This window comes from Aptenodytes patagonicus, chromosome Z, assembly GCF_965638725.1.
Source record: "Aptenodytes patagonicus chromosome Z, bAptPat1.pri.cur, whole genome shotgun sequence".
NCBI classification, from domain to species: domain Eukaryota; kingdom Metazoa; phylum Chordata; class Aves; order Sphenisciformes; family Spheniscidae; genus Aptenodytes; species Aptenodytes patagonicus.
Window position 1 is genome coordinate 72,946,646 of NC_134982.1, and position 13,049 is coordinate 72,959,694.

General features: G+C 44.7%; 1 protein-coding gene across 1 annotated transcript in view; it reads right to left on the bottom strand.

Annotated features, from left to right (window-relative positions):
• ELP1 (elongator acetyltransferase complex subunit 1) overlaps positions 1-13,049 on the bottom strand; it is a 35,187-nt gene that overhangs the window by 20,671 nt on the left and 1,467 nt on the right. The window contains exons 3-15 of the mRNA XM_076362067.1: positions 11,336-11,417; positions 9,273-9,353; positions 8,836-8,921; positions 7,482-7,581; positions 5,916-6,006; positions 5,294-5,417; positions 4,521-4,611; positions 3,841-4,071; positions 3,382-3,552; positions 2,622-2,721; positions 1,747-1,929; positions 907-1,013; positions 300-403 (exon numbers count right to left, since the gene is read on the bottom strand). Coding sequence (XP_076218182.1) covers positions 300-403; positions 907-1,013; positions 1,747-1,929; positions 2,622-2,721; positions 3,382-3,552; positions 3,841-4,071; positions 4,521-4,611; positions 5,294-5,417; positions 5,916-6,006; positions 7,482-7,581; positions 8,836-8,921; positions 9,273-9,353; positions 11,336-11,417 — 1,551 coding nt within the window. The remainder of the gene's footprint in view (positions 1-299; positions 404-906; positions 1,014-1,746; positions 1,930-2,621; positions 2,722-3,381; positions 3,553-3,840; positions 4,072-4,520; positions 4,612-5,293; positions 5,418-5,915; positions 6,007-7,481; positions 7,582-8,835; positions 8,922-9,272; positions 9,354-11,335; positions 11,418-13,049) is intronic.

Consider the following 13,049-nt stretch of genomic DNA (forward strand, 5'->3'; position numbering starts at 1 on the left):
GAGCAAAATGCTGTTTTCAAAAACAGCAGGGCAGTGACTGCTGGAAATTTTAAATCTGAAATTTCTCACTCCTCAATGACATTATTCATTGAATTCATAGAATGGGGACATCGGGTGTTAACTGCAAGCCATCAGAAGTGCTCTAGAAGACACGGAAATATATCCTCTCAGCTCTGCATAGGGCTTTATGAAGAATGCTGTTAAGAAGTATCATTGGACCCTGGGCAGAGGATCATGGTGCACATTTGACACAGAGAACAACTGAGTAGGGAATTTAATCTGCTCACAGTCTTACTTACTTCACCACTGATCCTTGTGATAGAAGTCTGCACGCAAGGGTAGGGGAACTCAATAGCAGAGCCACTGCTAGTCCACCAGGGCTCAAGGACTGGAGTAGAAGCCTCTGAAGAGCAAAGAAGATCAAACTGTTTTCCAGCCAATCAAAGATTCAGACATTACAACCACATGACATGTATCTCAAGAAAACTAGAGCTGGGAATAAGCTACACTATCTGACAGAGAGCAGGAATGCGGACACAAAAGCCCAGGACAGAGCAGACAAGAAGGTGGTAACTTCTAAGGGCTCAGCCGCACCTTTATTCCACTGTGGAACAAGAGAGAAGCGCCAAGGACGTGGCAGACAGACAGCACTTCTGAAATCACTAAACCAGTCATCATCTTTTCAAATCATAAAGTCTGAACTATCATTCTGAACAACATTAACTGCTTTCTGACACAAATCACTGATTTTGGGCCATTTCTGGGAGCAGAGGGAGCATGAAAGGCAGGACCAACTACCAGCAAGAGTCACCCATGACCCTGGAAGTCAAATCATCTCATTAAACCTTTTGAGAAATCTGTAATAACTACACCTCAGACCACGTACTTTAATAGGGCCCAGCTTACCCCAGAAGTATTTAAGGATCTGTCTGTGAGCCAGCTGCAAAGCTACAGTTTTGGTCACTGGGCTGCAGCACAGGCTGATCACTTCTCCATCTACAGGCACAGACAACCTGGAGCAAGACACAGAAGACACAGAACATCCATCACAGGAGATACGTTTAACACCTAGATCCTGCATTTCTTGTGGCCAGATGTGTCAGCTGATACTGGCACCAGAGCACCAGCAACCTCAGCCAACAGGCATTTGTCTAACTGTGCTAGTCACTGTCTGCATGCTTACAGCACTCTGCAGAGCCCACACAAAAGAACTGTTCTAATCTACAATTCATATGCAAATCAGCCTGTCTTTGCTGTCTGAGTGCTGCAGAAAGCAACTCTCAGATCCCTTTGGGAAGCAGATTTCTGTACTCCAGGTGGCTTCCTTTTGTGATCTGGTTTTAGTTCAACTGACCCCACAAAGCCCAGCAGGTGAGGAGGAGGAAGACAGGAGTAACAAGGGCTACCAGTCCCCTTCTGGACCTTGATATTGGTGGGCAAAGGTTAGAATGGAGGAATTCAGTCCCCCTGAGGGCCTGGAATTGAAACAAAGGAACAGAGCTATCCTGTACTGACACAGGCATGCTAGCATACACCCTCTTGTGAGGCTGAGTGTAAGCATTAGGACTACAGGCAAGTGCTGACCAGTAGGCAGCTTCATGAGCTGTTTGGTTCTCCGGCAGGAAGAGAGCCAAATTCCCCAACCCACAGCCTTCAGGCTGCATGTCTACTGGGAGACTTAATTCCTTCCAGGCACTGTCCAGAGGTGCTTTCAGACTTCACCCACAACTGACAAATCTCTAGTACCGTAAATGCAGGCGCTCTTCCTCAGCTCCAGCCATGTGAGGCACTGCAGTCAGATGGTGAAGGACAGACTGAGCAGCATGCTGGCCCTGACCAACCACCAGAAAGCTGTCATCTGGCAGCCAGGTGAGAAATCGGAGCCCCAGAGGATTCATCACTTCATTGTTGTTGCTACCCACATCAACTCTGTCACAAAATAAGAGAGACTGGGAAGCAAATAGAACCTGATTTCAGAAGGCCACCTCACTGGAGAGGCAAACGTCTTCTGAGGCACAGCCTGGCTGTTCAGACACACATGGCTAGGAGGGCTCCAGTGCACAAACACACAGTCACCCAAAGCATGAATCCTGCCACAGGCTGGGCTGGAGATGAAGGATGAGACCCAGGGAGCCCCATTTGTTTTCCCTAGGCAGTACTGCTCCCATGCCAACTGTGTACAGGAACAAATGTAGAGCAGGGTGGGTTTTTTTATCTTGTCATTGTCCCTGCCATGCAAGCAACTCTGTTGCTCAGTGTGCTGTGATCATGGGCCTGGGCACTGCACAGCCATTCCTTTGGCTCTGGGAGCAGGAGCACAAAGTGCAGGCACCACAATGCCAAGAGCACCAGGCACAGCAAAGGCTATCTCAGTGCTGTCACTGACAGTCACTGCTCCCACTAGATCAAGACCTCAGTCAAGGGCACTTCTCAGGATAAACTTCCCACTGTGTTGCCCAATCCTTAGCACTTGTTGCAGCCACAGCGTCAGCACAATGAAACCACGTAATCTGACAATGTCTTCAAAATCTTGAGACAAGTGGTCAGAGCTGTGACCTCTAAAACATCCAGCCAGGCACTATCCTTTTCTCCCCACTACAGCTGTACTAGTTCTGTATTACCTGTAAGTTTTATCCAGGTATGGTGTTTCCACAGCTGCTTTAAATCCATTTCCACCCACAGCTCCAAACCTGACAGTGGGGTCATTCATTGTGCTCTGTCCTAGCAAACACAGAACAGAAGCAAAGTTTAGAGATCCTGCCAGCAGAGCCCTTCCATCTTCATTCTTATCAAAAAGTAGATACTACAGGAAACTATTATAGAAGTCAGAAAATACCATCCCTACATGTACAACCAACACCTATTCCTCATTAACACTTACCCTGAGGAACACAGTTACCTCATAATGTCACAGTACAAAACTCAGAGACAGCAGCAACAGTCTCTTGTCTCACAGCACATTGAATATTACACTGTATATAGGACTGCTTTGGGAAGTGCTGGGTGCCTCAGACAGACCCTAGGTAGCTATTCCCAGACATTTCCAGTGCCAATCAACAACATGCCACCAGAACAGATTACACAAGATACCACTTGCTGCACTCTACTCAAGCCAAAGCTAGGCACAGGGATATTACCAGCATAAGCACATAGCCAAGTGCTGAACACTGCCTTCTCACACAGCCAATGCACCACCAAAATGCTCCTGTGCCACCCAAACTACTGGAGATGAGAGAACTGAGCTTGAACCCACAGTTGAACCAGATATATTTCACTCCTGACTACGAAAGGCTTGAGTGACCATCACCCTACTAGTCTCCCAGGGTATTGCTCTCAGGGACAGAGGGTTTCCTTTAACAAGACAGTGCAACATGCTCTCACCATATCTGTACACAGAGATCTTGTTATCAGCATCCAGGACAGCCAGGTCTCCACTATGTTTGGGATCTGTGTGAAATGCAACCTGATTAACTGCCTGTTGGAGCTGGAGCTCATAGGTACACATGGGTGGAGGCACCACAGCATGCTGGAACGCTGTGACAAGCACTTTATCTGTGGAAGAGAAAAAAACCGAAGTTGTAACCCAGTCCAAATGTTAGTGAGACTTTTGTTAGGTTCTTTACTGAAGGTAGGAACAATGTTACAGGAAAATACAGTTGCTGTGCCCTTAGCAGTTAACTCCATTCAACCACCTCTGAAGCTTCCATCAATTACATGGTCCCCCTCATGAACAGCTTTGTAGAAACAGCAGCTAACAGAAGAACTACCATAATCCCGTCCAGCCTGCATCCAAAAGGCTACGCCACCTCCCTAGAGCTGCAAAGCAGTCCCACTGCTCACCTCCATCTATGACAGCCACATTTGCCACATGCTGGCTATTCTCCCCTATCCCATGGTCTGTGGTCCAATGCCAGTCATAGGAGAGGTAATGCCAACCCTGGCAGAGTACATGCAGTCTATATGGGTTCTCTCGGTCCCACAGCAGCGACACCAACTGATTTTCCTCCAAGCTACCAAAATGTAGACTTTGCTTCAGGTACCAGTGATAGTTCCCTGTGGTCCACAGCTGAACTATAGAAAAACAAATGGTTACTACAGACTACTACTTGAGACCCATCTCAAACCCTCCCCACCATCACTGTTCTTCTAGGGGTGGGTTAAGTGCAATGAAAATAATAGTTCTAGCCTTCAGCCCATGGACTGTCATACAACAAGAAAACTTAACAACAGACTTCATGCAAAAGAGTCAATCCTAGAACCCCTTGAGCTCCCGCTGTGAGAAGGCACCCATGTTTTATGAAGGGCTCACACCTTTAGCATTCCATTAATACCACTTCCAGTTACAGCAGCCTGGAAGATACTTTGAGCTCAGGTTAAACTACCAGTTCTTCCTGACCTGCACAGGGGTCTCAAAGCTGTAGGTAAGCCTCCCCAGTGTCTCCTAACTTGCAGAGGAATACCCACTAATAACCACATTTGCAGGCAAGTGTAAGAGCCAGAGCCTCACATAGTGGTCTCACCATAACTCTTTGGGATGGAGTTTCCCACCTTCAGGTCTTCCAGCCATATAGCCAGGATTGTAGAATCTGCATTCCAAAGCAGTTCATTAACCTGCAGAAACAAACACGGCTCTTACTGATATTGTTGCCTCTGCATAGGGTGGGTATGCTCCCAATTGGTTTGCAAGACCATGAGTTGCTCCTTATTTTCAACAATGTGAGGTGCATGGGTAAATGTACTAACATAGCCCTCATGTATTGCAAAGCTCCCAACAGCTGGAGCAAAGCATCCTGAAAGCAGCACCTGTCACAGCGGTTCCACACAGCTGAAGAGGTGATAAAACCACAAACATGACAGTACTGTTCTCTTTGCTTGCCTTGGCACTGAGGAAGCATCTGCCAAAAGACCTCCCAGCATCCAAAGGCAGAAGCTGAAGTAACATCCTAGCAGTAGCTTCTCACTTCTCTTATTTGGGATAATGTGAGTATTTCACCTCACTCTTGCAACAGCTGACATCCTGAACAGCATTTTTGAAGCATTTGCCTGGTAGAAAGTATACAGGGGCCAGAAGCACCCCAGGGCTACAATCCCCCTGTACTTGTCTCTGTGCCGTGGGCCTACAGAGGGCATTGCATCTTCTCCACAGGCTTCTTCCTTGTTCTCTTTTCAGATCACTTTTTCCATTAGGACCAGCACTAAGTGTTAAGTGAGCAACTTCCTCCTAGAATATGGAAAAGACCTAGTCCTCCTCTCCATTACAGTCTAATCAAAGAAGCCCAGACACAGCACTTACTTTGACCTGCCCTTTCTGAAACGGGAGGGTGAACTCCCCGTGAAGAAGTCCATTCTTCTCCAAGAAAACCACATCATGTCTGTTGGGTTTTTCTTGCGTGGATGCTATCAGGTTTCCAGAGGGCCTTAAAAAAGAGCCAAATGAAAAGTGCTTGCTCACATAATAACTAGCTGTCATTTTAAACACCAATCATCTCACATTTTCTCCAGAGACTTGAAGAAAAGGGCAGCAGAGGATGTGTTTTCCTCAGCACTGTTCAGACAAAGTCATAGGTCCAGCACAGATATTTTCCAGGGCTCATGACATCCTCAGGTGAGCAAGTAAATGTCAGCACTGCCAAAGGGACCTGTAATATTCCTATTTAAACAGCTGAGTCCAAAAACACTTGACATTGAGACTGTGCAGAGAATCTATCCCTTCTTCCCACATGTAATGCAAGTACTAGGCTTTTCAGGGTTTAAAGGGCTACTCTTCCTCATTCTGGATTAGAAGGATGCTTTCTTCAAGTTTTGGGAAAAATAAACAAACACAGGAGAAATGAAATTGATGCTGATCAAAGACTGTGACCAAGGAATAAAAAGCAACACTCTGCTGCCAGCATGCAGACTGCTTTGCTACTCACTTCCAGGACAGTGCTTGTTCTAATCCTGAGATAGGTTCACTTGTTGACTGCAGCACAAGCTCTCTGTTCCATACTCGGACCTTCCGAGCACCTGTAGGTTGAGAGAGCAATGAGACAAAGGTGTAGGAAAGCACTGGGAAGAGACTATTCTAATTTTATGAGGGTAGGAAAGCAAATTTTGATGCACATTGTCCTGGCTTCAGCTGGGATAGAGTTAATTTTCTTCCTAGTAGCTGGTACAGTGCTGTGTTTTGGATTTAGGATGAGAACAATGTTGGTAACACACCGATGTTTTAGTTGTTGCTAAGTAGTCCTTACACTAGCCAAGGACTTTTCAGCTTCCCATGCTCTACCGACTGAGAAGGCTGGAGGTGCACAAGAAGCTGGGAGGGGGCACAGCCAGGACAGCTGACCCAAACTGGCCAAAGGGCTATTCCATACCATGTGACGTCATGCTCAGTACATAAACTGGGGAAAGCTGGCCGGGGGGGCTGCTGCTTGGGGACTGGCTGGGCATCGGTTGGTGGGTAGTGAGCAATTGCATTGTGATCACTTGCTTTGTATATTCTATTATTATCATCATCATCATCATCATTATACTTTATTTTATTTCAAATATTAAACTGTTCTTATCTCAACGCACGAGTTTTCTCACTTTTACTCTTCTGATTCTCTCCCCCATCCCACTGGGCCAGGGGAGAGTAAGCTAGCGGCTCTGTGGTGCTCAGTTGCTGGCTGAGGTTAAACCACGACACACATGAATAAAAAGGAGATTTCTCTTGTACACCTTAAGAGGTAAGAACTTATTCTGTCTCAGGCACTTCTCCCATAAGTAACTGAGTGACTCTAAAGGAACTGAGTAGGAATTTCAGTCTGATGTAGCTCAGTCATAGCCATTTCCTTCTTCAACTTTCACCATAGAAATGTTAAAATCTTCCTATAAATGCAAGATCCTCCCTAATCTGAAGTACTGAAGGTAAAAACCCAAACTAGTGGAAGAGCAGTGCAGTTTGGTGCAGTTCAATATGTTGACCAATACATTTAAACTGCTCAGTAATATTTATCATGGAAGACATCAATTACAGTCTTACAGGAAATGTATGCTGTTATCACTGCTTTGGCTTTAGGGCAAAACCTAGGGAGAAGTATTACCTTTATTTAAACAAAAATGTGCAAGGCCAAACTGCCAGTATGAGGGACAGTGGGTATGGCAACCCAAACAGATTCATCCATTTGGCACTGGGAGCCCATCAGAGATTGCTTAGAGCTTGAGTCGTGCTTTAACACTGGTGAAAGAAGCAGTTTAGGTAGTAACTACTCAGTAGTAACCTCTCCTGGCTTCTCACTGGACTGAAAACCAAACTGCAAAGAAAGTGTTCAAAAGATCGTGTCTATAAAATGCCTCTGAGAACACAAAAACAGAGAAAAGAGCAATTAACTTGCTCAACTCACCCTTGCTTTAAGTGGCCAAGAGACCACAAACACCAGCCAGTTCTTGCCTTGCCTAGTTTCTGCTTAAGAAGCCCCTTACACATGTTGGTATTTCAAGTAAGTTTGGTCCCATACCTGTCTCTGGACAGACAGCACTCACTGCAACAAACTGCCCATCTCCTCTCCACGTCACCCGAGGCTTGCCATCATCCCAGGCTGAAGTAGGTGACACTTCCTGAAGTCACACAAAAGAAAGTTGCATCAAAGGTTGGGAAGGCAACTGCTGTCTTTGTCTAAACAGACTGCATTGCTAAGCCAGCTCTTCCAAGAGCCTTGGCATGAAATCAGTCCATTACAAAATCTGAAGGCTGCAAAGTTAAAAATTCATTACTCAGAATGTTATTTTAGGAAATACTAGAATTAAAACGATCTTTAAATTCAGTCTGCTCCTCCTGCAAGTGCATATGACTGTCTATTCACATGATCACACACTATCCTTCCCTTCCACCAGAGTCTCTGCTTATAGACCAGCTGTGCATAAGCTAGACACAAGGGTGAATTAGGGTTTGTTCATGACTGATGCCTGGAGTCACAACCCCTTGGAAGGAGAAAGGAGAGAAAGGCACGCCATCCAGGCAGTCTGTGTGGCAGACAGAAGCTGGGATGAGAAGTAGTGTTCTTCAAGGCAAACAGATTCTTCGCAGAACAACACAGGAAAAAAATAATACACATAAAGAGGCAGCTGTTCAAAGGTTTAACTTTGTCAAACTAGGCATATTTTCCCAGATGCAGCCAAGTGTCATCCTGTCCCTCCTAACAGTAAAGCTGGAACAGGCCACATTTCACGTCTCTGTGCTCTAGCCTGCCAAGTTTCAGCAGGACAGTTTTAATTTTGAAACTTAAACAGAAGAAGAAAAATCCAGCAGTGGAGTGTTTTTAGCTACCTGACTTTTCACCAAATAAAAAGTAGAGAAAGCAAGACCCAAACAATGAAGTGTCATACAAAGGAGCAAAGAGCTAAAATGTGTAGGCACATGGAGCTGCCTCACATGACTGCTGGTGCTCAGTAACCCAAATCTTTCTACACTTGCGTTCTGGGAGCTCAAACTACTGTTATTTCTGCTCCTCTCAGCCAAACTGCATGCTATTTCTCTTGGTCATATGAACACTTTAGTATATAGCACACATTCAGCAAAATCTGTCATGCTGATTTAAGGGTGGCTTTACCTCTGCAAGCACTAGTGCTTGCAAATCTTCTTGCTTTGAGCTCTGTATGAACAATCCTAAGTACTCCCAGCTGCTGTCTTGAATTAGGAGGAGGATAAAAATGCTGGATTTCAGGTAACAACAGAAACAAACAGAAGAAGCCTTTGAAGACAACTACCAGAAAGGCGGTGGCAAACTGGCACCGCAGGAATAACAGAAACTCTCTTTATACATGTTTTCCCAGAGACAGCATGGGCCTAACATAAGAGAACTTGTATTATACCGTCTGTTTGCGATGCGCTGCCTGTTTTCCCTCTGATCCATGGAACTGTGTCTCCTTTTTACCCCAGCCAAGAGCAACAAGCTTTCCTGAAGAAGAAATAGTCATTGTAGTGGAAGATTTACAGCACTACCCTGCACAGTGTGGCAAACACAACCACAGCTCCAAGTCACCCACACCTTCCACCCAAGTTTAATTCTAAAACCTGCAGGAAATTTACATAGCCCAGAAAGTCTTCTAGTACAGGGAACCTACTTGAATTTATGCTGACAAGTAAAATATTGGCATTCCCCTTCAGCTGCCCAGCTAAAGTCTAAATTTACAGTCTAAATTGTCTCCTGGGGCCCAGTAAGTGCTCAGCTCCATTTCTTTACTTTCTACATGCTTACAACACATCAGTGACATCAGTTTGAACAACTTCCTTTCAGTGCACCTCTCACCTTCCCCAAATTCATCTTGGTGGATTTGCTTCTCAGTAATTGGTTCAAAATCCCTTGTCATCATGATGAGTGTTTGCTGACCTGCAGGGTAGACATTAAATACAGTCTTGGTAATGGTATCTCCAGCAAATAAAAACTCAGCGTTCTCCTGTGTTGTCATATTGTTGTGTCATGGACTTGAATATAGAAATATTTCTAAAGGTAATATGATACTAAAGAGAACACATCCTTCAAAGCAGAAAATCTCAAACTGGAACAGAAGAACACTTTCAAGTCTCTCTCTTCAAAAACACGTTCCCTGGCCTAACCTTAAAAAGTTCTTTCCACCTTCAAAATAAGTACCTGGCACTCTTAAACATTTTTTCTTGAGATATGAAGGGCAAGAAAGTGATTGGGAGCAATTGGCATGGATTTATGAAGGGGAAATCATGCCTGACTGTCCCGATAGCCTTCTACAATGAGATGAGTAACTTGTGGATATGGGGAAGCCAGTGGATGTTACTTATCTTGATTCTAATAAGGCTTTTGACACTGTCTCCCATAACATCGTCACAGACAAACTCATGAAGGATAGCGAAAAGGACAGCGAAGCGGACTGAAATCCAGCTGAACTGCCAAGCTCAAAAGCTTGCTATGAGTGGCAAAAAGTCCAGCTAGAGGTCAGTCACCAGTGGTGTGCCCCCGAGACACTAGGGCCAATGTTTAACATCTTCATTAATGACCTGGAGGATGGGACCCTCAGCAAGTTTGTAGATGACACAAAACTGGGAGGAGCAGCAGGTACACCAGAATGTTGTGCTGCTGTCCACAGGGACCTTGTCATGTAGGTGAGATGGGCTGTCAAGAACCTCATAAAGCTCAACAAGGGAAAAAGCCATGTCCTGCACCTAGAAAATAATCATCTCAGGCACTAGGACAGACTGGGGGCCAAGCAGCTGGAGAGCAGCTTGGCAAAAAACTGATCTGTGTTTCCTGGGAGACACCAAGTTGAACGTAAGCCAGCAGTATGCCCCTGCTGCATAGATGGCCAACAGAATCCTGGGCTGCATTAGGAGTGTTGCCAGCAGGTTGAGGGAGGTGATCCCTCTCCTTTACTCAGTGCTGGTGAGACACATGTGGCATGCTGGCTCCAGTTTTGGGCTCCCCAGTACAAGACAGACAAGGACATACTGGAATGAGTCCAGCAAAGGGTCACACAGATGATTAATGGCTTGGAGAATCTGTCACGTGAGGGGAGGCTGAGAGAAGTCAGACTGCTCTGGAGAGAAGGCTCAGGGGGAATCTCATCAGTCTGTATAAATATCTTATGTGGGGTACAGTAAAGAAGACAGAGCCAGACTATTAGCGGTGCCGAGTGACAGCACAAGAGGCAATGGGCACAAACTGAAATACAGCAAATTCCATTAAAACATAAGAAAACACAATTTTTTACGGTGAGGGTGGTCACAGACAGAAACAGGGTGCCCACAGAAGTTGATGGGTTTCCATCCTTGGAGATATCCAAAACCTGACTGGACACAGTTCCTAGCCATTTGATCCAGGTAACCTGCTTTGAGCAAGGTGGTTAGAATAGGTGATCTCCAGAGTTCCCTTTCAACCTCAAGCATTCTGTGATTCTGTTTTGCTTGAGGTTAACTTTATTTTCTAGGTGAAACACATCTGTAGCTAAGTTGAGGCTGTGACACATATATTTCCTACCAAAGGACAAGAAGCAGTATTTGTTACTAAGAAATCAAATGGGGATATAAAGCAGGAGTCTTTTATGTTTTAGAGGCAAGACCAAATATACTTCCTTGTAAGATCTGAAAGACTAATTACTGTTCTGTAAGACTCAGCTTTTTGGGCCTGAGGACCTTCTGCTTGTATCACCAAAGCACCTCATGGATCATGAAATGAAATCTCATATATGGGATCAAGTGGATTTTTTTCTCTCTTTAAGTCTTAGCCTCAATTTCGTAACTTTGTATTTTGCTTCCTCTATCTTAAACTTAACTGTGTTTTACATTTCGGCCATAGTGAGTTTCACTCCTAAAAGCAGAAAGCTTGTAGGGTGTTGTTGATACCTGTTGCAAGCAAAACAAGCTCTTGGTCAGGACTCCAGCTCATGGTACTCAGACCACTGTCCACACTTCCAACACATTCCACCTGCAAGACCAAAATAAGATCACAGAAGTGCAGGAACACCAGTGCAGCACCATCCCAGCACAAAGGCAATCAGTCACCAAGGCAGGGAAATCCTCTCCTACTTAGAAAAGTCACAAGTCTTACTTACCCTTTGTAGAGGGGTAAGAGACATTTCTAACCAGAGGTGGTTCCAGAATGTTTATATATGAGAGCCCAGATAACCTAGAGATTAGCATTTTCTACCATATGCAGTTTTAATAAGAGCTTTATTCTGCAACTCTCAGCCTTATGTCAGCATGTATAGTGTTAATACTAATATTGCCTGATCAGGTCTGTGGTTACATTGGTAAACATACTGAAGTCACAAAACACAGGCACAATAGTTCTTACCTAGAGAATCCCAACATGCAGTTAAGGGACACTATATCCATTAAAACTCTGACCAGCCTGTGCATGCTGAACTTGACAATTGTATATAGCTGCACTAACTTCAAAGTTTATGAAAAACTGGGCCAGTTTTACTGGGCCATCATGAGTATATAAGCAAGAGCAGTGGGCAGAGAACTGCTGTCAGACACTTATCCTGATTTGCAAAAGGCATGGAACAGAACAATTGTGACAAACAGCATCATGATGCCATTCAAGGAATTAAGCCTGGGTGTCACCATCTTTTCAGGTAAACAAAGTGGGACTGGGCACCGGTGGCAGAGTAACCATCACCCACATGCAAAAGCTTTCAGAACAAGCAGAGTAACCTTCAAGACTTCTTTCTTGGTGCCCAGACTGCACCAAAAGAACACAACTTTAAAATTGATAAAGTAAGCCAAAAAGCCTTGAAATAAAGGATCTGAAGTTAAACCTCAACTCTGACCCATATATCCGTGCAAGAGAAGTCTCACGTATCACATCTTTTGTTAATCTCTATTCCCTTATGACATGTTTTAAGTTGCAACACGGGACACATTTTTCAGACACAGCTGATTGTATATTTAAGTGGTATCTGCAAATCAAACCCAAACAAGAACCAAAACAGGTGAGCTGCAAATAACCACAATCTGACAGCTAACCCAGACAGACCACTGTCATCTCATGCCTACCTACACCTGCACTGTTGGGCTGGTATTGTGGGAACTGCTGCAGATTTCAGAGGGTGCTGCTGTGGCGTTTAAGTGTCTTGCTGAAGACTGTACAAATCTGACACTGAAGAAGGAACAGAAAGCAAGTATCTCAGTTCCTGCCATATTTACTCAGCTAAGATATTTTGGTTTCCCTTCAGTGTTTTCTAGGGCTTTTTTATTCCAAGTGTTCTTCAAATCACAACACTTTCTCCTCTCTTCAGCTAAGTCATGTCAGCATGATGTTCTGTATTGACTGATAATAATAAAGAGGTAGCTACACTGTGAGTTATGAATGGATTACTTTACTCTGTACCTAGTCTCAGCAATATTCTATTTCTGTAAGGCTGTCCAGTGGATCCTGTGCTGCTGGGTGTATGCCAACAGCCCCCTGAGCAAACATACAGGACTAGGGCTGTGGACAGGCAAGCCACCGTTTCAATTCCGGTTCTTTTACAGAGTGTATATTCTGTCCTTAGTCCTGCTCAAGGCTCCCACAAAAATCAGCTCATCTGACAAGAAAAGGGAGACTAACCAC